The sequence below is a fragment of the Myotis daubentonii genome, chromosome 13 (genome assembly GCF_963259705.1).
Source record: "Myotis daubentonii chromosome 13, mMyoDau2.1, whole genome shotgun sequence".
NCBI lineage: Eukaryota > Metazoa > Chordata > Mammalia > Chiroptera > Vespertilionidae > Myotis > Myotis daubentonii.
In genome coordinates, this window is record NC_081852.1 from 27,276,225 (window position 1) to 27,298,638 (window position 22,414).

Sequence of the window (22,414 nt, forward strand, 5' to 3'; positions counted from 1 at the left end):
TTCCGGTCAAGGGCATGTACCTGGGTTGCGGGCACATCCCCAGTAGGAGATGTGCAGGAGGCAGCTGATCGATATTTCTCTCTCATCGATGTTTCTAGCTCTCTATCTCTCTCCCTCTCTGTAAAAAATCAATAAAATATATTTAAAAAGAAAAAAAGATAAGAACAAGACTGCTTTCAATGTAACTCAAACTAATCGGGAAGACAGTTCTATGAAAAGATAACTTTAGAGAATTAATGAAAAGGGATGTAAATGGGGGCCAAAAGGGAGTAGAATGATTGAATGAGTTATAAAAGAGTCCGTTTTGGTTTTCCAAGTATAACATCCTTGTCTTCTTCCCAGTGTAGAGGAAAAGCTTTCAGTCTTTCACCATTGAGTATGATGTTAGGTTTGGGTTTTTCAGTATGATCTTTATTATGTTAAGGTTGTTTCCTTGTATTCTTAGTTTGAGGTTTATTTGTTTAAACCTGAAAGTGTTTGTCAAATTTTTTTTTCCTGTATCAATTAAGATAATCACGTTTTTGTTCTTCATTCTGTTAGTGTGGTGTATTGCATTGATTGATTTTTTATGCTTTGAAATATCTTGCACTGCTGCCTGTCTTTGTATGAAAGTTTTATTGGAAAAAAGCCAAGCTCATTTTGTTTATATATTGTATAGGACTGCTTTCATACTATGAAGTCAGAAGTAAGTAGCTGTGACAGAGACCATATGGTTTGCAAAGCCTAAAATATTTACTGTTTGGTCCTTTATAGAAAACGTTTTCCAACCTCTGCTTCTAGAATCATCAGTATCTATATAGTGCTCTAGTCTGTGTTGAATAGGTATTGGTTAGTATAGACTGACCAATAAATTGCTTTTCTTAATAAACTTATGACTTATATAATAAGTAGGAGTTATAATGTGGTTATGGATAGGTTACTTAAATAATGATTTTAAGTGAAATGTTTATTTGAATAATGAATTTGGTAATGTCTTCTCATTCAACGTCATGGCTTATACATATTTTAAAATATCATACTCTGTATTGCTTATGGAGTTTTATGTTTTCTTTTCCATAGGTGTATGTGGAATTTGATGATCTTGAATGGGATAAACGAGAGTGGGTTAGAGTTTATGAAGATTTTTCAGCCTTCTTGGTGGAGTACCACTTAATCTGGGCCAGGAGGAACAACCCTAGCCAGACTCAGGGATCAAAGAGCAAGCAGATTCAGTGGCCTGCATTGGTAAGATCACTTTGTTTTATTAAGCATTTTTATTTTGTTTAAAAGAACAAGAACTAAATGTAAGTTTAGGTTTATCTGCTAATTATCCTATATAATAAAAGCCTAATATGCTAAGTGTTTGGTCGTCCGGTTGTCTTTTCAACCAGTCAAAGCATAACATGCTAATGATATGCTAAGACCACTCAACCGCTCACTATGATGTGCACTGACCACCAGGGGGCAGACGCTCCGACCAGTAGGTTAGCTTGCTGCTGGGGTCCAGCCAATCAGGAATGAGCAAGACAGGCTGGACATGCCCTGGAGCCCTCCCATGGCCTATATAATAAAAGGATAATATGCTAATTGACCCTCACACTGTCACAAAGATGGTGGTACCCACAGCCAATAAGGAGGGAATATGCTAATTGACTGCCCCACCCTCAAAGATGGTGGTGGCCACAGCCACAAGATGGGGACATCCAGTCCCCTCAGCCCCACCGGGGCGGCAGGCGCACGACAAGGCTGGGTCCGCCCCCAGGTGGGCCAGGCCACTCCACGCACCTGCCTCTGGAGTCCCCCAGTCCCCTTAGCCACCCAGCCACCCAGGGCCGGCCTGAGGCGCAGGCAAGCCTCAGCTGGCCAGTCACTATGAGGCGCACTGAGCACCTCTTGGTCCCTTTGCCTAACTGCAGGCTCTGATCACCCAGTGGCAAATGGGGAACTGGGGTGGGGGGCAGGGCCAGGGAGCAGGTGGAATGGCCGACCTCTTGGTCCCTCCCCGCAGCCAGCAGGCTCCGATTGCCTGATGGCGAACAGGGAACCAGGGGTAGGTAGCAGTGGAGGTCGGGGCTGGCTGCAGGCAGCCGGGGAAGATGGCCCTGATCACAGGCCAGGCCTAGGGGGCGTACCTGCACACGAATTTGTGCACTGGGTCTCTAGTCCTATCTAATAAAGAGGACTCCAACGCACAAGATGGCCACCCCCATGTGGAACACAAGATGGCCGGCAGGGGAGGGCAGTTGTGGGCGATCAGGCCAGCAGGGGAGGGCAGTTAGGGGTGACCAGGCCGGCAGAGGAGGACAGTTGGGAGGGACCAGGCCTGCAGGGGAGGGCAGTTGGGGGCAGGCAAGCAGGCGAGTGGTTGGGAGCCAGCAGTCCTGAATTGTGAGAGGGATGTCCGACTGCCCCTTTAGGCCCGATTCCGGTGGGCAGTCAGACATCCCTTGAAGGGCCCCAGATTGGAGAGGGTGCAGGCTAGGCTGAGGGACACCCCCCTACACACATGAAATTGTGCACCGGGCCTCTAGTATATATATAAAAGCATAAGCAACTGTTTGACCTATAGCTATGATGCACACTGGCCACCGTGGGGCAGACGCTCTGGCCGGTAGGTTAGCTTGCTGCTGGAGTCCAGCCAATCAGGACTGGGCGAGACGGGCCAGACATGCTCGGGAGTCCTCCCGCAGTCCCTCCCCAGCCAGCCACCCTCCCGCGGTCCCTCCCTGGTTGGCCAGCCCTAATCAGGACTGGGCAAGATGGGCCGGGCATGCCCTGGAGCCCTCCCGCAGTCCCTCCCAGGCCTCAATCGTGCACTGGCAGCATGCAGAAGAATTTCATTTTTTTTTATTTTTATTATTGTTTAAAGTAATAATTAAAGGTAGGAATCTTATGCTCTTCATACCTGCCCGACTGCCCAACCTGATTCAAGACATTGCATTACTGTCATTGCCATTTTTCTAAATGGAAGTCCCTAGACACTAATCACACAGGCAACTGCATGTGTCATAAAAATGCACACCTTTTCTGTTAAAAGATGTCTCTTTCTCACTGGCTCTATTGGCAATTCTCCAGTTGGTTCAATACTTTAAAGGCTGTGGCAGCATGCAAAAGAATTTCATTTTATTTTTTTATTTTTTTTTATTGTTTAAAGTATTACATATGTCTCCTTTTCCCCCGATTAACTACCCCCCCCCCTCCACCCCCGCTTTCTCTCTGAGGTTGGATGGTATGTTCAGTGTTTCCTTGTCTCTGGATCTATTTTTGTTCATCAGTTTATGTCATTCATTATATCCTACATATGAGTGAGATCATGTGGTATTTATCTTTCTCTGACTAGCTTATTTTGCTTAGCATAATGCTCTCCAGGTCTATCCATGCTGTTACAAATGGTAAAAGTTCCTTCTTTTTTGTAGCAGCATAGTATTCCATTGTGTAGCTGTACCACAGTTTTTTAACCCATTCATCTGCTGATGGGCACTTAGGCTGTTTCCAGATCTTAGCTATTGTAAATTGTGCTGCTGTGAACATAGGGATGCATAGGTCCTTTCTAATTGATGTTTCTGGTTTCTTGGGATATATTCCTAGAAGTGGGATCACTGGGTCAAATGGGAGTTCCATTTTGAACTTTTTGAGGAAACTCCATACTGTCTTCCACAGTGGCTGCATCAGTCTTCATTCCCACCAGCAGTGCACGAGGGTTCTTTTTTCTCCTCATCCTCTCCAGCACTTGTCATTTGTTGATTTGTTGATGATAGCCATTCTGACAGATGTGAGATGGTACCTCATTGTTTTTGTTTTTTTTAATTAAATCTTTATTGTTCAGATTATTACATTTGTTCCTTTTTTTCCCCTCCCATAACTCCCCTCCTCCCAGTTCCCGCTCCACCCTCCGCCCTCACTCCCCACCCACTGTCCTCATCCATAGGTGCACGATTTTTGTCCAGTCTCTTCCCACATCTCCCACACCCCTTTCCCCCCCAAGAATAGTCAGTCCATTCCCTTTCTATGTCCCTGATTCTATTATAATCAACAGTTCATTCTGTTCATCAGATTATTTATTCACTTGATTCTTAGATTCACTTGTTGATAGATGCATATTTGTTGTTCATAATTTGTATCTTTACCTTTTTCTTCCTCTTCCTCTTCTTAAAGGATACCTTTCAGCATTTCATATAATCCTGGTTTGGTGGTGATGAACTCCTTTAGCTTTTCCTTATCTGTGAAGCTCTTTATCTGACCTTCAATTCTGAATGATAGCTTTGCTGGATAAAGTAATCTTGGTTGTAGGTTCTTGGTATTCATCACTTTGAATATTTCTTGCCACTCCCTTCTGGCCTGCAAAGTTTCTGTTGAGAAATCAGCTGACAGTCGTATGGGTATGCCCTTGTAGGTAACTGAGTTACTTTCTCTTGCTGTTTTTAAGATTCTCTCTTTATCTTTTGCTCTTGGCATTTTAATGATGATGTGTCTTGGTGTGGTCCTCTTTGGATTCCTTTTGTTTGGGGTTCTCCGCGCTTCTTGGACCTGTAAGTCCATTTCTTTCACCAGGTGGGGGAAGTTTTCTGTCATTATTTCTTCAAATAGGTTTTCAATATCTTGCTCTCTCTCATCTTCTGGCACCCCTATAATTCTGATGTTGGTACGCTTGAAGCTGTCCCAGAGGCTCCTTACACTATCCTCGCATTTTTGGATTCTTTTTTCATTTTGCTTTTCCGGTTGGATGTTTTTTGCTTCCTCGCATTTCAAATCATTGACTTGATTCTTGCACTCCTCTGGTCTGCTGTCGGGCGTCTGTATAATATTCGTTATTTCAGTCCGTGTGTGCTTACTTTCTAGTTGGTTCCCCAATATAAGATCAAGGGTCTTATTCGTTTTCGTATAGATCTCATTAAGTTTATCGGCAGCTTCTAAACAGTTCTTGAGAGACCTTAAAAGTGTGGTTCTGAACTCTATTTCTTCCATTGACAATTTTGTCCTGTTTCTTTGTCTCCGCATTTTGTTATGCTTCCTTGGTGCACCCCCTAGTGGTCTTTGTTCGCAGTATTATAGATAAATCTTGATTGTTGTAGCTAATTCCAGGGAGGGTTTGACCTCCAGGCCAAGTGGCTATGAGAATCCTCATTGTTGTTTTGATTTGCATCTCTCGGATGATTAGTGACTTTGAGCATAATTTCATAATGTCTCTTGGCCTTCCTTATGTCCCCTTTCAAAAAGTTTCTATTTAAGTCCTTTGCCCATTTTTTGATTGGATTGTTTATCTTTTATTATTTATTTTTAAGTTAAGCTTTCCTGAAAGTGGGGAGTTTTATTTATCTTGTCAGTTTTGTTTGCTCTTGAATGATCCAGGTAGAGAGAGTGTCTGCGAATGCTCAGGATGTAAAGGTCTGTTTGGTGTCATCTCCCTAGTTTTCATCTTCACCATCAATGGAGAGAGTAGCATACTTGCTTACAGAAATGAAGGAGGCTGGATTTACTCAGGTGCAGAATGGGAGTCTTAATCCTTTTTGTGTCTTTGCTATCTGATTGCTTCCAGTGGTCTTTGTTCCCTCCATCTCCTGTATGAAGACTGAACTTCCTGCTTTTGCCTTTCGGGATACTCCATCCACTGTATTTTCATATGCTTTCCTTGGTGGTCCTTCCTCAGATGGTTGAGCTGGAACAATTTTTCCCCCACCACTTGTAGGGGATTGCTGCTCTGTGTCTGAGCTCTGAGATCAAGCAGGACGGTTAGACTTTGCTTCACCCAAGCATTCTCCTTTGGTGGAGGAGCTGGCTTTACCTTTAAGGGCTTTTCAGGTTTGGGAAGCTTAGAAGTTGGAGAGTGACAGTCTTCTTCCTTATTGGGTGCTTCATTTTCTAAAGATTTCTCACACTCTTTCCTTCTTCAAATTTCTGCCCGATGTGGCAGAGGTCCCAGTCTGTGATGACTCACTTCCTATCCTTAACTTTTCCTGTTCCTGTTCCTGAGTTAATTCACTTAGCCATCTTGTGTGTGTCTCTCTCAAGTCCATGGTTCGAGTTTAGGCTCATTCAGCTAACACTGCAGTTTCTTCCATTCTTTCTGTAGCTGCTCCTCTACTTCTCATTGTCTAGCAGCTGTGTCAACAGGCTTTGCCCCTCCAAAGATAGATGCTGCTCGACAGGACTAAAAGGTGCTAGCAGAGGAATCATGTTCTTTAGGAGTGTTCTGAGGCTTTAGATTCAATTTGGGTCTTTGGGGGAACACTATTATCACACCTGTAATCATTCCAAGAATAATTATTGTATCTGTCATATTTGTCTTCATAGCAGTCCCCGCCTCCTCTGTTGTGATCATCTCTACAGTGCCCACTACCAAATGTTCTTCTGCCACTGCCTATCCTGGAATCATAGCCTCTATTATAGTCTCTGCTGCCTCTATCATGATTGTAATCCTGGCCCCTGTATGGATCCATTTTCTGGCTTGGGCCATAATGAAAACTACCAGTACCTATCAGAGTATAGGTCTCAATCATTATCTCGATACTTGTCTACAAAGCTGTCATCACCTCTTCTAGGTGGGTAAATATCAAAGCTGTCTGTAGCAGGACAGGCCCTCCAGTGTGTATCTATTTAGTCAGAATCTCAATTTCGATCTCAGCCAAAAGAACCATCATCCCTGTTTTTATCTTGTGTTTGATCAGTGATGTCCACTCAAATTCTCCTGTTATTTAGAGACTCTTCATTGAGACTCAGGGCATTGAACAAGGAATCCAGGTCCTCAAACTCAATGTAACCAAAACCTTTCAACCTTGCTGGATTGCTGGGTTCACTTGGTAAACAGACCACACTGGTATTTAATCCCCTAATGAATTCCTTAATGGAATCTTCTGTCACATTATAGGGCCGGTGCCCTAGAAAAGCAGTGTGGGGTGGCAATTTGGGAAACAGCTCCTGTCAATATTGAGTTCCTGAGCAGCCTGTGGAACAGTGGGAAAGATAGAACAGTCTATTGGAGGTGCTCTGTACATAGCATTATCATTATTGTGCCAAGTGGTTGAAACATCTCCTTCCAAGTTGCTGTTTCATGAGCCCCGCTGACTGGTTTGGGGACAGATGTGCTTCCTCCACCAGTCCCTCCATCCTTAGCCAGAAAGTCTGTTAAGGACTTAGTCTTCTCTGTCGTATTTCTTTTTTTTGCTGAGGCTGCCATGTTAAAAGAGGGAGAGAGAACATTTTGTTAGTAGTCTTTCAGCATATTTAGTCTCCTAGTAATTTATTATGTGCATTAGGGGAAACATAAATTGGATTTAAGGATACTAAAAGTTGACTGGTTTGTGTGCAGTGTGGAACAACTTTGCCAAGTGAAACTTTGTAGGTGAATAATAAGAGGATAAGAAGATACTTTATAACTGCTTCTTATAAAGCATTTAATAGCATATAATTTCCTTGGATTGTAGATAATAGCAGCTATTTAATGTGAAATTATATGTTCAGATAATAGGTAAAATTACTTCGTATCAGGAAATGTTCCATTTAGGAAAATATATTAGGTTATAATAAATTCTCAGCTTTATAAAAGAAACATGCTAAATTAATAAGATCATTAATTGTATGAGGAAAAAAGCCACATCTGTTTAACCATTGTTATCTCAGTTTTCTGACATTGTTTAGCATGTAATAGGTATGCAATGTATATGACTAAAAAATGTTCTTACATTAATATTAAAGAAATATTTTAAAAGCCATTAAAACTTATTTCAGGTATCTATATAATAAAAGCCTAAGCGACCGTAATGGCGGAACGACTGGTCGCTATGATGTGCACTGGCCACCAGGGGCAGACTCTCAATGCAGGAGCTGCCCTCTGGTGGTCAGTGTGCTCCCACAGGGGGAAGCGCTGCTCAGCCAGAAGCTGGGCTCACTGCTACTGAGTGTAGCAGTGGTGGCGGGAGCCTCTCCCACCTTCACAGCAGCACTAAGGAGCCAAGTGGTAAGGAGCCTGCTGCTAAGGAGCAGTGAGTTGAGCAGTAAGGAGCAAGGGATCCCGAATTGCAATAGGGATGTCCAACTGCCAGCTTAGGCGGACATCCCCCAAGGGGTCCCAGACTGCAAGAGGGATGTCTGACTTCCGGCTTAGGCGAACATCCCCTGAGGAGTCCCAGACTACAAGAGGGTGCAGGCTGGCCTGAGGGACACTAACTGTGCACGGATTTCATGCACCGGGCTTCTAGTTTGGTATAAGTATTGTCAGGGTATTTACTTTCAGATTTTTAAAACATAAATTAATTATTTACAAGGATAGTTTTAGTTGCTAATAATTATACTACGTACGAATTTTTCTTTTTGGTTAACATTTTAAAAGTATGAGGAGATAAATATTTAAAAAGAAAAGATAGGGAGGGAGGAGATGCAATGAATTGAATTAATGGCATTTTTAAAAGAAAAATATAATATGGAAAGACAAAAGGTGATTTTTTTGATAGGATACTGTGAATACTTTAGCAAAATAAAGAAGATAATTTTATCCATGATTGGTATGAAGAATTATTTGTTGAATGAATATGTAGAATGGTTAATGTGTAGTTTTTAAAACCATGACTAGCATGCTTTTTTATTTTATAAACATTAACTCAAAAATTGGTTAAAACTTGTGAGAAATTATGACACATACTAGAGGCCTGGTGCACAAAATTCATGCATAGATGTGGTCCCTAGGCCTGACTGGTGATCAAAGAGTGAGTGTCTGGCGTGGAAGGGCAGGTCCCAGCTGACCACTGGGCTCTGGGCAGCACCTGGGCCCCCAAACCCCCACGTGCCCTTCTCCACCTGAGTCACGGTGCGAGAGGCCCCATGTGGAGATGTGGTGAGCGTGGCCAGACACCATGAGCAGGGGCGCAGTGTGGACCTCTGGGCTGCCCAGTGGTGCTGCATGGAAGCTGGGCGGGCAGCACACTCTCTCCTGGCGGGCCTAGCAGACCAGCTCCTGTGCGAACCCATAGGGAGCCTGACCACACCCTGTGGTCCTAGCGGCTACAGCCCAGCTCACCCAGAAGCCGTGTGGGTGCGGGTCGGGCTCCTCACGGGTGCCCAGCACCTGAGCACGGGGACTTCCCTGGCACGTGAGCCCTGGCGTCCTGGGGGAGGGTAGCAGAGGGAATGAGAGCAAGTTCGGCAGACACCCAACATTCTCAATGTACCTCCATCCCTGTCCCCCTGACCCCCAGGTAGCTGGCAAGAGATCACAGCCCCCCTCCTGGGTGCCGCAGGAGTTTGGTCGCTACCACCCACCCCCAGTTTCCCATTCCAGCCCGGGGCCTGACCCCAATCAGGCGATCAGGGCCTGCCAGTCGCTGGTCACCATCGGAGGGCCATCAGGTGCCCACTCACCTGCTCTTCTATCCCGCTGCAGTCCTGCTCTCATCAGGGCCCATTGGGGCCAGCAGCACCTCCACTGCCACCTGCAGCCAGCGCCGCGTTACCGATGCCCACCATGTTCTGCACTCCCCCCCACCCCTGTGGTCAGCGCAAGTCATAGTGAGCGGTTGAACTTGCAGTTTCCCTGTCAAATGGCTGCCCAAGGGGGCAATTTGCATATTAGGCTTTTATTATATCGGATGTGAATTTTGCATGAAAAGTCTCAAAAGCAGGAATCAGTAATATCAGTAATGCCAAAAAGTGTGCCTTAGTATTATAGTTAATGAATAAACATAACTTTAAAAAAATCTTTGGGTTAAAATCAAGATCAATTCCTAATGTATATTCATAAGTTTTTAGTATTTTGGAGAAAATTTCTTTAGGAAATAACTTGTGTCATTTTAGAAATTTGTGTTGTAAACCTTTTAACCTCACAAAACTACTTAAATAATCACTAAACCTCCTTTTAAATTTCAACTTAGTTTTTCTAATGTGCACAAAAAAATGCACACATTGTAAAAAAATTGGAAAATGGTATAAAGTAGAAAATCATAATCATTCTACTTTCACTACCAAATAGCCAACTTACTTTGATATATCTTCTTATAAAATAAATTTCTCTGTTTTCTTTTTCCCCCACAGATTTTTAAAATTTTTAATTATGCTAATATATGCTTAACATAAAATGTTCCATTTTAATCATTTTTAGGTATAAAGTTCGGTGGCATTAAGTACGTTCCCATTGTTGTATGTCCATCTATCTATAGAACTTATTCCATCTTGCAAAACGGAAACTATATTCATCCCCTCCTCTTCTCAGCCCCTGCAACCACCATTTTACTTTGTCTCTATGATTTTGACTACTCTAAGTATCTCATGTAAATGGAATCATATAATGTTTGTCTTTTTGTGATGGCTTATTTCATTTAGCACAATGTCTGCAAGATTCCTCCATGTTGTAGCCTGTCAGAATTTCTTTTATAAGGCTAAACAATATTCCATTGTAGGTATATACAAGTATTTATCCTACTTGTACTAGTATTTATCCTATATTGTACTAGTATTTATCCTTTTGTCTATTGATGGACACTTATGTTGCTTCCACCTCTTGGCTATGCTGAATAATATTGCTGTGCACATGGGTGAACATATACATACCTCTTTTAGATCATGCTTTCAATTCTTTTGGGTATAAATCCAGAAGTGGATTGCTGGATCATATGGTAATTTTATTTTTAATTTTTTTGAGAATTTTCCATACAGGTTTCCACAGCAGTTCTATTTTACATTCTCAGCAACACTTGTTTTTAATTTTTAAAATATGTTTTTATTGATTTTAGAGAGAGAGGAAAGGGAAAGGGAGAGAGAGATAGAAGCATCAATGATGAGAGAGAATCACTGATCGGCTGCCTCCTGCATACCCCTGAATGGGGATCTAGTTCACAACCAGGCATGTGCCCTGACTGGGAATCGAACTGTAACCTCCCGAGTCATAGATCACAACCACTGAGCAACACTGGCCGGGCTGTCCTGGTTTTGATTTGCATTCCCCTAACGATTGGTGATGGTGAGCATCTTTCATGTGCTTTTTGGCCATTTGTGTATCTTCTTTGGAGAAATGTCTATTCAAGTCCCGAGTCCATTTTTTGAATTGGATTGTTTGTTTTTGTTACTGAGTTTTAGGAGTTATCTGTATATTAATTCCTTACAAGATATAATCTGCAGGTATTTTTTTCCAATCTGTGGATTGCCTTTCTAACTCTGTGGACAGTATTTTTTGATGCAATAATAATTATAATTCTCATGAAGTTCAATTTGTCTGGTTTTTCTTCTGTTACTTGTACCTTTGGTGTCATATCCTAGAAGTCATTGCCAAATTTAGTGTCATGAAGCTTTTGTCGTATGTTTTCTTCTAAGAGTTTTATTGTTTTAGGTCTTACATGTAGGCCTTTGATCCATTTTGAGTTCATTTTTGTTTTTGATTTTAAGTAAGAGTCCAACTTCTTTTGTTTGCTTGTGGATATCCAATTTTCCCAGCACCATTTGTTGAAGAAAAGATTGTCCTTTCTCCATCGAGTGGCTTGGCACCCTTGGCAAAAATTATTTATACATATATGCAAGAATTTGTTTCCCAGCTCTCTCTTTCATTAGTCTATATGTCTGTCTTGATGCCAGTACCACACTGTTTTGATTATTGTAGCTTTATAGGAAGTTTTGAATTATGAAGTGTGAGTCTTCTAACTTCATTCTTTTTCAAGATTGTTTTAGCTACTTAGTGTCCTATATGAATTTCAGGATTTTTCTCTTTGTTGGGATTTTGATAGGGTTTGCATTAAAACTGTAGATGGCTTTGGGTAGCATTGACATGTTAACAATATTACACTTTCTAATCCATAAACACAGGATGTCTTTCCATTTACTTAAGTCATTAAATTCTTCTAGCAGTGTTTTGTAGTTTCCAGTATACCAGTGTTTCACCTCCTTAGTTAATTCCTACGTAATTTTTTTCCTTTTGATGCTATTGTAAATGGAATTGTTTTGTTAATTTTTATTTTTAGATTGTTTGTTATTAGAGTATAAAAATGCAACTGGCTTACGTACATGTTGATTTTATATCCTTCTGCTTAGTTAACATAGTACTCAATTGTGAAAAGCTGGAAGCTTTTCCACTAAGATTGGGAACAAGACAGGGATGATATTCTATTCAAGATAGTATTGAAATTTCTAGACAGAGTAGTTAAACAAGAAAATGGGGGAAGGCATTTACATTTGAAAGGAGCAGTAAAATTATATGGTTGCAGATGAAATGATCCTATATATAGAAAACCCTAAAGATTATAGACACACATGCACACACACAAATATATATGAAACTAATAAACGAAGTAAAGCAACATGATACAAATCTCTGTTTTCTTTTAATCATAGTTTTAGGTAAGACTGCATTAAAATTGTAGGTCCTGCCTTTTTTTTTTTTTTTTTTAATGTTTTACATTATATACCTTTCTCAGGGCAATAACTAACATCATATTTCAGTTTTTTAATAATTGGTATTGTAGTTGTTTCTAGTTTTTGTGTGATTGTAAATAACTGTAATAAATCTTTGTCTGCAATTATGATTATTTTTAAAATTTAGAATTAACAATAGAATTACTGGCTGAGGGTATGAACTTGAAAACAACAAAAATCTAAAAATCTTCTGATACTCCACAAATTATTTAAACGTTGTACTTACTCACATTGTCTCCATTCAGTATATGGGCCTTTTCATCTCACCTGGACCCTAACACCCTAGTTTCTACGCCCCCCTCACCTGCAAGCATTGATTACTTATTATTTTTTTAAATATATTTTTTATTGATTTTGGAGAGGAAGGGAGAGGGAGAGAGAGATAGAAACATCAATGATGAGAGAGAATCGTTGATTGGCTGCCTCCTGCACACCCCCTACTGAGGATCGAGCAACCTGGGCATGTGCCCATGACCAGACCTTTCAGTTTGCAGGCTGACACTCTATCCACTGAGCCAAAGTGGCTAGGGCTGATTACTTATTTTTATACCATCTTGTTTTAAATCCTAAACAAACATGCAAATGGAGGATTTTTACAGCTTAAGGAGGGAAGAATTGAATTGACGATTACACCATTTTTATATCTACTAATTTGATATTTAAAAATACTACTTCATTGTTTTAATTTGCATTTCTTTAATGTGATGAATATTTTTTATATTTATTAGTAAAATGTATTTTTTGTGAATTGTCTGTTTTCAATTACTTATTAGGGTTTTGTGTTTTTATAATAATACTTATGAGCATTCTTTATAGTACAGCTATTATAAAAAAACCTTGTCATATTTGTTTCATGGTTTGCTTAGCTAATTTTATGATAGCAAGTCTTTTTGAATTGTATGTTTATATTTAAAGAAAGTCTATATAATGGGGTATGTTCCTTAATTTAGACCATTAGATTGTGTCTTTCTGCTTTCTTTGTTTCAAGATGTTGTAAAAATGAATAGAACAAATAATTGAAATAAGAATGCTTGAAAATCTTTAGAAAATGACCATTTTCAGTTTTACAAGACTTTGCAAACATTCATTTATTTATAGTACATGACAGATTCTATTATTTTCCTATCTGTTTATTAAAATAAGGCTCATTTAAGCTTATCTACAAGCAGCAGTTATGAAGCTAGAATTTTTAAATTCCTATATAGCAAAACAAAATAGCTACAAATTTGAGAAATTTTAGGGATCTATATTAGGTGTTAATAGAATGAAATACAATGGGAACTAATACTCTTTGCTTTTCTACAAATTTAATGTTTTTAACTCTGTATACATGATACTTGCTTTTATGTTCTTGCATATGTTTATATTTATTATCCTCTTTCTAGTTTCACCCTCTTGTGGTACCTGTTAAATATTACATATTGGTTCTATTATCTTGTCTACTTATTTTGATAAATTATTAGAAACTGATAATATACCTGCTAGTTCTTTAAATCATGACAGGACAAAAAAAAATCATGTAAACTCATTAACCTATTCTAAATTTATTTTTAAAATTTAAAAATAAATAAAACTGTAACAAAATATGGGATAGTATAATGCAGAGTTTACTTCTCCGGCATCTCTTCATTTTTCTTCCCAGGATATCAGTATAAATATATATTGGAGCACCACATATATAACATGCTCAAATGGTGTCTATTTTTTGTTTGGTTCTGTATGATCAGGGTACCACCTGAGGCCATTCTGATGATGGAGGCCTAGGTAACTTACATTTTTATGTAAGTTGCTTAATATAATGTTAAATTTTATATTTTTTAATAAAGTAAAATATTCATGAAATTACATTTATTTGTACCAGGGAAAGAAAGTGTTGGCACTCATAATTGAAATCAACGAATCACCTACCTAACTGGGTTAGGGCCCTGGCTCCATCTCCTTTAGGAAAACCTTCTGTGGGGAGTGGGGCTTTGACCCTAACCCAGGTGGGTTGTAACACTACTGTATTTTCTAAGGGGCAGAATTTTCTACTACTTTTCTGCTGGCCCACCTTCCAGATCACCCCAACCAGAATTAATCTCACCATCCTGTGCTCCTGTAGAGCTTTGTTTGCACCTCTGTTTTAACAGCTAGCACATTCTGCTTTGTATTATTCTTATGTTTGTATGTCTGTCTTTCCTTACTAGATTGTAAGTTCTTTGAGGACAGGAATCATGTCTTAGTCATTTTTGTATATTTCCTAGGAATGTAGCACAGTATCTTATCCACCTCATATAGTAATTAATTGCTTATTTTAAAATGATGAATTTACTCCAGGTAGTGAAAAAGAACCCTACTGGGAATTATAGCAAGTTAAACAGCCAGTTGTAAAAGTAAGTAACCAATTTGAAACATTGCAAATAGTCAAAACAAATAATAAAAATGCTTATGATCGATGCCCTCTTTCTAATCACACACAATTGTAGTTCCTGAAATTGTCAGGGGGAAAATATACAATTACCCAAATGGGTTATTTTTTTTTAATATTTTTTATTGATTTTTTACAGAGAGGAAGGGAGAGGGATAGAGCGTTAGAAACATCGATGAGAGAGAAACATTGATCAGCTGCCTCCTGCACATCTCCTACTGGGGATGTGCCCGCAACCCAGGTACATGCCCTTGACCGGAATCGAACCTGGGACCTTTCAGTCCGCAGGCCGACGCTCTATCCACTGAGCCAAACTGGTTTCGGCCCAAATGGGTTATTTTAAAGATGTAGGAGAGAACTTACCTCTTTATTGTCAACTAAATATGTTAATCTGCAATAATTTATCTGAATTTCTGTAGTGAGTTTTAGGAAGTTCAGACTTTTTCTTCTTGGTGCAATTTTACTGTCATAGATAGGTTATTCTGGTTTCACCAGGAATTGTGATCATCAGATCATAAACGTGTAAACCATTATCAATATGTTCCTTTTAGATTGTGTGTATGTGTGTGTGTGTGTCTAGTGAAAGTAGAATTCACTGTTTTTGGGCAAAAAATTGCCTTTATGTCTGGCTATTATATTGCCATACTTGGTTTACATTATAACCTCAACCAGATGTTACTAAAATATGAAGACATGCCAAATTCCAACTATGAATTGAATTTTGAAATAAAGAGTTTTTACATAATTACAATTGAGTTTCCAGAATTAGAATTAATAGTTTTTGTACTTTGGTAACTAGTGAAGTGGTAGTAAAGACAATATATTGTCAGAATTATGACTTCTCTTCACTTTCTGAGGTCAAATTATATATATAGAAAGAATTGAAATTTTCAAATGATAAAATCTAATACTGGGAAATACTGTAATGAACGAATACTAATTTATTTCTTATGGGTCATAAAAATGACATGATTTTAGAGGAAAGCATCAACACTAATAAAAGAGAAAAATGGTAATTGGCGTACGACGATACCCTTTTCATTGGCTAATCAGGGCTATATGCAAATTAACTGCCAACTATGATTGGCAGTTAACTGCCAACAAGATGGCGATTAATTTGCATACGTAGGCACAATGCAGGGAGGCGAAAGGGAAAGCAGGAAGAAGCCCCCTGCCACTGACAGTGATTGGAAACCCAGGGGGGAGCTAAAAGCTGGGGGGCAGGGCAAAGGCGGCCCTGGGGCCGCCTTTGCTCTGCCCCCCAGCCATGATCGGAGAATCAGGCGCCTTTGCCGCCTTGGCCAGTGATAGCAGGAAGTAGGGGTGGAGCCAGCGATGGGAGCTGGGCACGGTCGAAGCTGGCAGTCCCGGGAGCTAGGGGTCCCTTGTCTGGGCCTAAAGCGGAGCCCACGATCGCGGGGCCGCTGCAGCTGCGGGTCCCCGCTGCCCGAGCCGGACGCCTCAGCCAGAGGCATTAGGCCTGGGCAGGGGCGGAGCCTGCAACCGCGGGGAGCTGGGGGTCCCCTGCCCAGGCCTGACACCTCTGCCGGAGGCCTCAGGCCTGGTCAAGGGGCCGATCCGGTGATTGGTGATCAGAGGGTGATGAGGGTCAACTCCTCTGGCCGAGGCATCAGGCCTGGGCGGGGGGCTGAGCCGGGGATTGGGGGGATATGATGGTCCCCTTGCCCAGGCCTGAAGCCTGGGTCAGAGGCATCAGGCTTGGGCGAGGGGTAGAGCAAGCGATCAGAGGGAGATGGGGGTCCCCTGCCCAGGCATGTTTCCTGGGCCAGAGGCCTCAGGCCTGGGCGGGGGCCAGAGCCAGTGATCATGGGGAGATGGGCGTCCCCTGTCCAAGCCTGACACCTCTGGCGGAGGCATCAGACCTGGGCAAGGGGCCTATCAGGTGATCGGAGGGTGATGGGGGTCTACGCCTCTGTCAGAGGCATCAGGCCTGGGCAAGGGGCAGAGCCAGCAATCGGAGGGGTCTGGGGGTTCCCTGCCCAGGCCTGACGCCTGGGCCAGAGGCATCAGGCCTGGGCTGGGGGCAGAACCAGTGATGGGGGGAAATGAGTGTCCCCTGCCCAGGCCTGCGATTGGAGGGTGATGGGGGTCAATGCCTGAGGGCTCCCAGTATGTGAGAGGGGGCGGGCTGGGCTGAGAGACACTCCCCCCCACACACACCCAGTGCACGAATTTCATGCACCGGGCCCCTAGTTATATTATAAGAGCCTTAAAGAAATTCATATGCTTTGATTCATTAATTCTACTTTTTAGGAAATTATCTTTACAAAATAATTCTTGAAAAGTAAAAATTGTATTCAGTTCAGTTAATGTTTATCAGGCATCTTATATGAGCCAGACAGTATGATAGGATTGCAGATAGAAAACTGAAAGGCGTAATGTTACACACAGAAAGATGTTCATTATAGTCCAACTAAAGGGGAAAAAAAGGGAAACAACTCTGATGTCTGTTTTGTTCAGTGGTTGAGCATTGACCTATGAACCAGGAGGTCACGGTTTGATTCCCAGGCAGGACACATGCCCATATTGTGGGCTTAATCCCCCCAGTAGGAGATATGCAGGAGGCTGACAATCAATGATTCTCTCTCATCATTGATGTTTCTACCTCTCTGTCTTCCCTTCCTCTCTGAAATCAATAAAAATATATTTAAAAACAAAACATAACTCTGATGTTTGACAATTTATGAATATTGTTAAATTGATATTCTGAGATGCAGCTTTAAAATTAATTAATACTTTAGGGAAATATGGGCAAATAAAATTCCAGTAAAAAGCAGAGATCTTTATTATAGCAGTATCAAAATTATGTAATGAGAAAATGTTATAAAGTAATTGAAATCGTTTTTGAGAACATTGGGATTATGCCTGACTCTAATTTGTCTTTGATAAAAACAACTATTATTTTCTAATTGGAAATTTTAATGTAATAACTTCATATCAATTTTTATTTTAGAAATAGATTTTTATAAATGAATTAGATTAGCAGATTATTTTTTTAAATGTATGTTTTATTGATTTTTTTTACAGAGGAGGGGAGAGGGATAGAGGGATAGAGAGTTAGAAACATCGATGAGAGAGAAACATTGATCAGCTGCCTCCTGCACACCCCCTGCTGGGGTTGTGCCTGCAACCAAGGTACATGCCCTTGACCAGAATCGAACCTGGGACCCTTCAGTCCACAGATTGATGCTCTATCCACTGAGCCAATCTGGTCCTTAACCCTAACCCTAACCCTAACCTCTCTCCTACAAGGAGGGTACAATTCATATTCAGAAGAGTTTCTGTTCTTGCTAACTATACTATACTAGAGCTCCGGTGCACAAAAATTTGTGTACTCGGGTGGGTGGGGAGTTCCCTCAGTCCGGCCTGTGCCCTCTCGCAGTCTGGGACCCCTTGGGGGATGTCCACCTGCTGGCTTAGGCCCGGTCCCCGGGGGATCGGGCCTAAGCTGGCAGTCAGATATCCTTCTGGCAGCCCAGGAGCCCTCGGGGGATGTCCACTTGCCAACTTCTGCATTGAGCATCTGCCCCCTGGTGGTCAGTGTGTGTCATAGTGACTAGTCATTGCCAGTCGTTCTGCTGTTAGGGTCAATTTGCATATTACCCTTTTATTATATAGGATAGAGGTCTGGTGCATGGGTGGAGGCTGGCTGGTTTGCCCTGAAGGGTGTCCTGGATCAGGGTGGGGGTCCTGCTGGGGTGCCTGGCCACCCTGGGTGAGGGGCTGAGGGCTGTTTTCAGGCTGGTCACACCCCTTTCAGGGTGGGGTCCCCACTGGGGTGCCTGGCCAGCCTGGGTGAGGGGCTGAGGGCTGTTTGCAGGCTGGCCAAGCACCCCAGTGGGAACCCTCACACCATGGGGGTATGGCCAGCCTGGGTGAGGGGCTGAGGGCTGATTTCAGGCTGCCCACAGCCCCTTCAGGGTGGGGGTCCCTGCTGGGGTGTCTGGCCAGCCTGGGTAAGGGGCTGATGGCAGTTTTCAGGTTGGCCACCACTGCGGGCTGGAAGCAGATATCTGGGATTTATTTATCTTCTGTAATTGAAACTTTGTAGCCTTGAGTGGAGCTCAGGGCAGGCAGGGCAGGGGGGAAGTTTGGCTTCCTCCATTGCCGGAGCAACCTAAGCCTCCGGCTCGCTCCAGCTCCTTGGCCACTGCCATCTTAGTTGGGTTAATTTGGGTAGTCGCTCCTGATTGGCTGGTGGGCGTGGCTTGTAGGTGTAACGGAGGTAATGGTCAATTTGCATGTTTCTCTTATATTAAATTAGACTAAGAGCCTAGCGTGTGCAATTCAAAATCACGTGGCACCGTCCACCCTTGAGCTACAGGTCTGGCCCTGCCTTGCTCCCTGGACCCCGCAGAAGCTGCGGCCGCTGCCGGTCCGACCCTGCCTCCCTCCCTCTCTGGCCCTTGAAGCAGCTGCAGCCACTGTTGATCAGGCCTTCCCCTAGACAAGGGGTGGGCAAACTTTTTGACTCGAGGGCCACAATGGGTTCTTAAACTGGACCGGAGGGCCGGAACAAAAGCATGGGTGGAGTGTTTGTGTGAACTAATACATGTTAACACTGCTGCTGGTGAAGGAGCGGAGGGGAGAGCAAGAGAACCCTCTGCTCTTTAGGCTCCGCGGGCCGGATAGAACAACCGAACGGGCGGGATCCGGCCCGCGGGCCGTAGTTTGCCCACGGCTGCCCTAGACCATTGGTCGGCAAACTCATTAATCAACAGAGCCAAATATCAACAATACAACGATTGAAGTTTCTTTTGAGAGCCAAATTTTTTAAACTTAAACTATATAGGTAGGTACATTGTTATTAACTTAATTAGGGTACTCCTAAGCTGGCCTTTGCTAAAAACGTCCTCAATCTGATTGAGGTACGTTTGCTGTGGTTGATCCCTTCCAACTCTCCCATCCACACTCGTCTTGTATACTTGTTTCAGATAGACGAGTGTGGATGGGAGAGTTGGAAGGGGTCAACCTCAGCGAACATACCTCAAAACAATGTACCTCCCCCACGCTGCGTATCCTGGGGCCCGCTTGTGCTGCATCTCCCGTCACTTGACCAATCGACACACCCCACTTCTTCTAACTCCACTTCTTCAAAATAAACTCGCCCAGGCTGAAAACCGACTTCTGCGCATGGGCCAGAAGTTTCAATCACAGTGTACGTGCGCGCCTGCACATGGTATTTTGTAGAAGAGCCACGCTCAAGGGGCCAAAGAGCCGCATGTGGCTCGCGAGCCGTGGTTTACCGACCATTGCCCTAGCGCAGGAACACCGAGGCCCCTGCTGCCCTGCCCCCAATGCTGCACACACAACCTCCTCCTGTTCGGTAGACCCTTTATGGCGTCCTAGTTAATTAGCATATTTTTCTATTTTATTTATTGTATGTCTTCTTTTGAAGAGTCATGAGGGCAGGGACAGTGATAGTACATTAATGTAAATTATATGTGCCCTAGATGAACTTCTATAGGTTTGGAGATCCATAGGTTTCCCATAGGTGTGCTCCCTGAGCCTTAGCAGCTGAGATGGAATGTCATTGTCCCATGGCTACCTTGTCCTCCATATCTATTAAAGTAGTCAAGAGTCCCTTTTGGGTCAGAATACAAGTAATTTTCCAATACTAGTTCCTAGTATTACCAGCATTATTTGTTGAATCTGCCTGACCCATATTTCTAAAGCCTCATTATTTTCATAGCCTGATTCATATCCCTTGCTTTTCTCCTGAAAGAGAACTCCCTTAAATTTGCTCATTCAGGTTAATAGGTCTTTTTCTTCTGAACATTGCTCCCCATAAAAGTGAATTTAGTTTGTCTCACAATGCCTAAATCAGCACCAATCTCCCTTAAATCCCTTTTCTCTTTTGTCTTTCATTTTGTTTAATCCAACATGCATGTTATTACCATTATATGCCAATGGCATACATTGTGTACTAATGAAGTACAGTTATGATACATCTTTTATATTCCAAAATTATGCTTAATTCTCAATGAGTCATAATCACACCTAGATGTAATTTAAAATGGACATAAAGCTTCCTATAGCCTTCCTTGTCTCAGGATGGAGGTGTTTTTTATGGAGTGTTGGGGCTACATGTGTTAAGTAATATGAGTAATATAACTAATTTTTGAAGGCTTACCAAGTTCCATCCATTTTTCTGAGTTTTACATCATCCCTTTGAGATAAATGCTGGCATTATTACTATTTTCCAGATGAGTGAGCTGAGGGAGACATGATATAGTTAAGTAACTTACTGAGGACAGAAGCAAGTGTGTATTGAAAAGTTTAAAAAATAAGGTTACAAGTCATAATTTTCATACTTTTCCACAGGTTATTATATGTTCTTTTAGACTTTCTCTCTCTCTCCCTTTCTCGTTCAAATCAACAAAAACATATCCTCAGGTGAGGATTAAAAAAAAGATTATTCAATCCAGAGATCTGAAACATATATAAAAACTATAAAAATGAAAAAATTGGTTAAAATAAAGAAATGGTTAATAGGGTTTTAGGTCAAAAAATTAAAAATGTAAAATGACAATTTCATTGTATACAAGAGAATAAAAAGATGTCTGATGACTACCTTTTTCTTATCTCTTAACTAGAGGCCCGGTGCACAAAAATTTGTGCACTTGGGGTGGAAGGGGGGCTCCCTCAGCCCGGCCTGTGCCCTCTCGCAGTCTGGGACCCCTTGGGAGATAACGACCTGCTGGTTTAGGCCTGCTCCCGGGTGGCAGAGTGCAGGCCCAATCCCTAGGTGCAGCCCCTGGTTGGGCTCAGAGCAGGGCCGATTGGGGAGTTGGGGCGCCGCCCCCTGTCATGCACAGAGCAGGGTGGATTAGGAGGTTGCGATGCCACCCTCAGTCACGCTCAGGGTAGGGCCGATTGGGGGGTTAGGGAACTGCCCCCTGTCACACTCAAGGCAGGGTCGATGGGGAGGTTGCGGCGCCACCCCCTGCCATGCTCAGAGCAGGGCCCATCACGGGTGTTGGGGCTCCATACCCTGTCATACATAGAGCAGGGCCAATCAGGGGGTTGGGGCGCTGCCCCCTGTCACGCACAGAGTAGGGCCGATAGGGGATTTGGAGCACTGCCCCCTGTCACACTCAGGGCAGGGTGGATCAGGGGGTTGGGGCGCTGCCCTCTATCACCCACAGAGCAGGGCTGATCAGGGGGTTGGGGCGCTGCCCTCTATCACCCACAGAGCAGGGCTGATCAGGGGGTTGGGGCGCCGCCATTCTCACACTCAGGGCAGGGCTGATGGGGAGGTTATGGCTCTACCCCGTCACACACAGCGCAGGGCCCGTGGGGGGCGGTTGGGACGCTGCCCTCTATCACCCACAGAGCAGGGCCGATCAGGGGGTTGGGGCGCCGCCACTGTCAAACTCACGCAGGGCCGATGGGGAGGTTATGGCTCTACCCCGTCACACACACAGCAGGGCCCGTGGGGGGGAGGGGGTTGGGGCGCCGCACCCTGTCACACACAGAGCAGGGCCGATCAGGGGGTTGGGGCGCCGCACCCTGTCACACACAGAGCCGCAGGGCAATCAGGGGGTTGGGGAGCTCCCCCCATCAGGCACAGAGCAGGGCTTATCAAGGGGTTGGGGCGCCTTCCCCTGTCACGAACAG

General features: G+C 43.0%; 1 protein-coding gene across 4 annotated transcripts in view; it reads left to right on the forward strand.

The window, feature by feature from the left end:
* JMJD1C (jumonji domain containing 1C) overlaps positions 1–22,414 on the forward strand; it is a 260,540-nt gene that overhangs the window by 90,580 nt on the left and 147,546 nt on the right. For all 4 annotated transcript variants that reach the window (XM_059662587.1, XM_059662585.1, XM_059662586.1 and 1 more), the window contains one exon: positions 1,060–1,224. Coding sequence is in view for 2 of the 4 variants with exons in the window: in XM_059662585.1 (XP_059518568.1) it covers positions 1,060–1,224 (165 nt within the window). In the remaining 2 variants the exon portion in view is untranslated. The remainder of the gene's footprint in view (positions 1–1,059; positions 1,225–22,414) is intronic.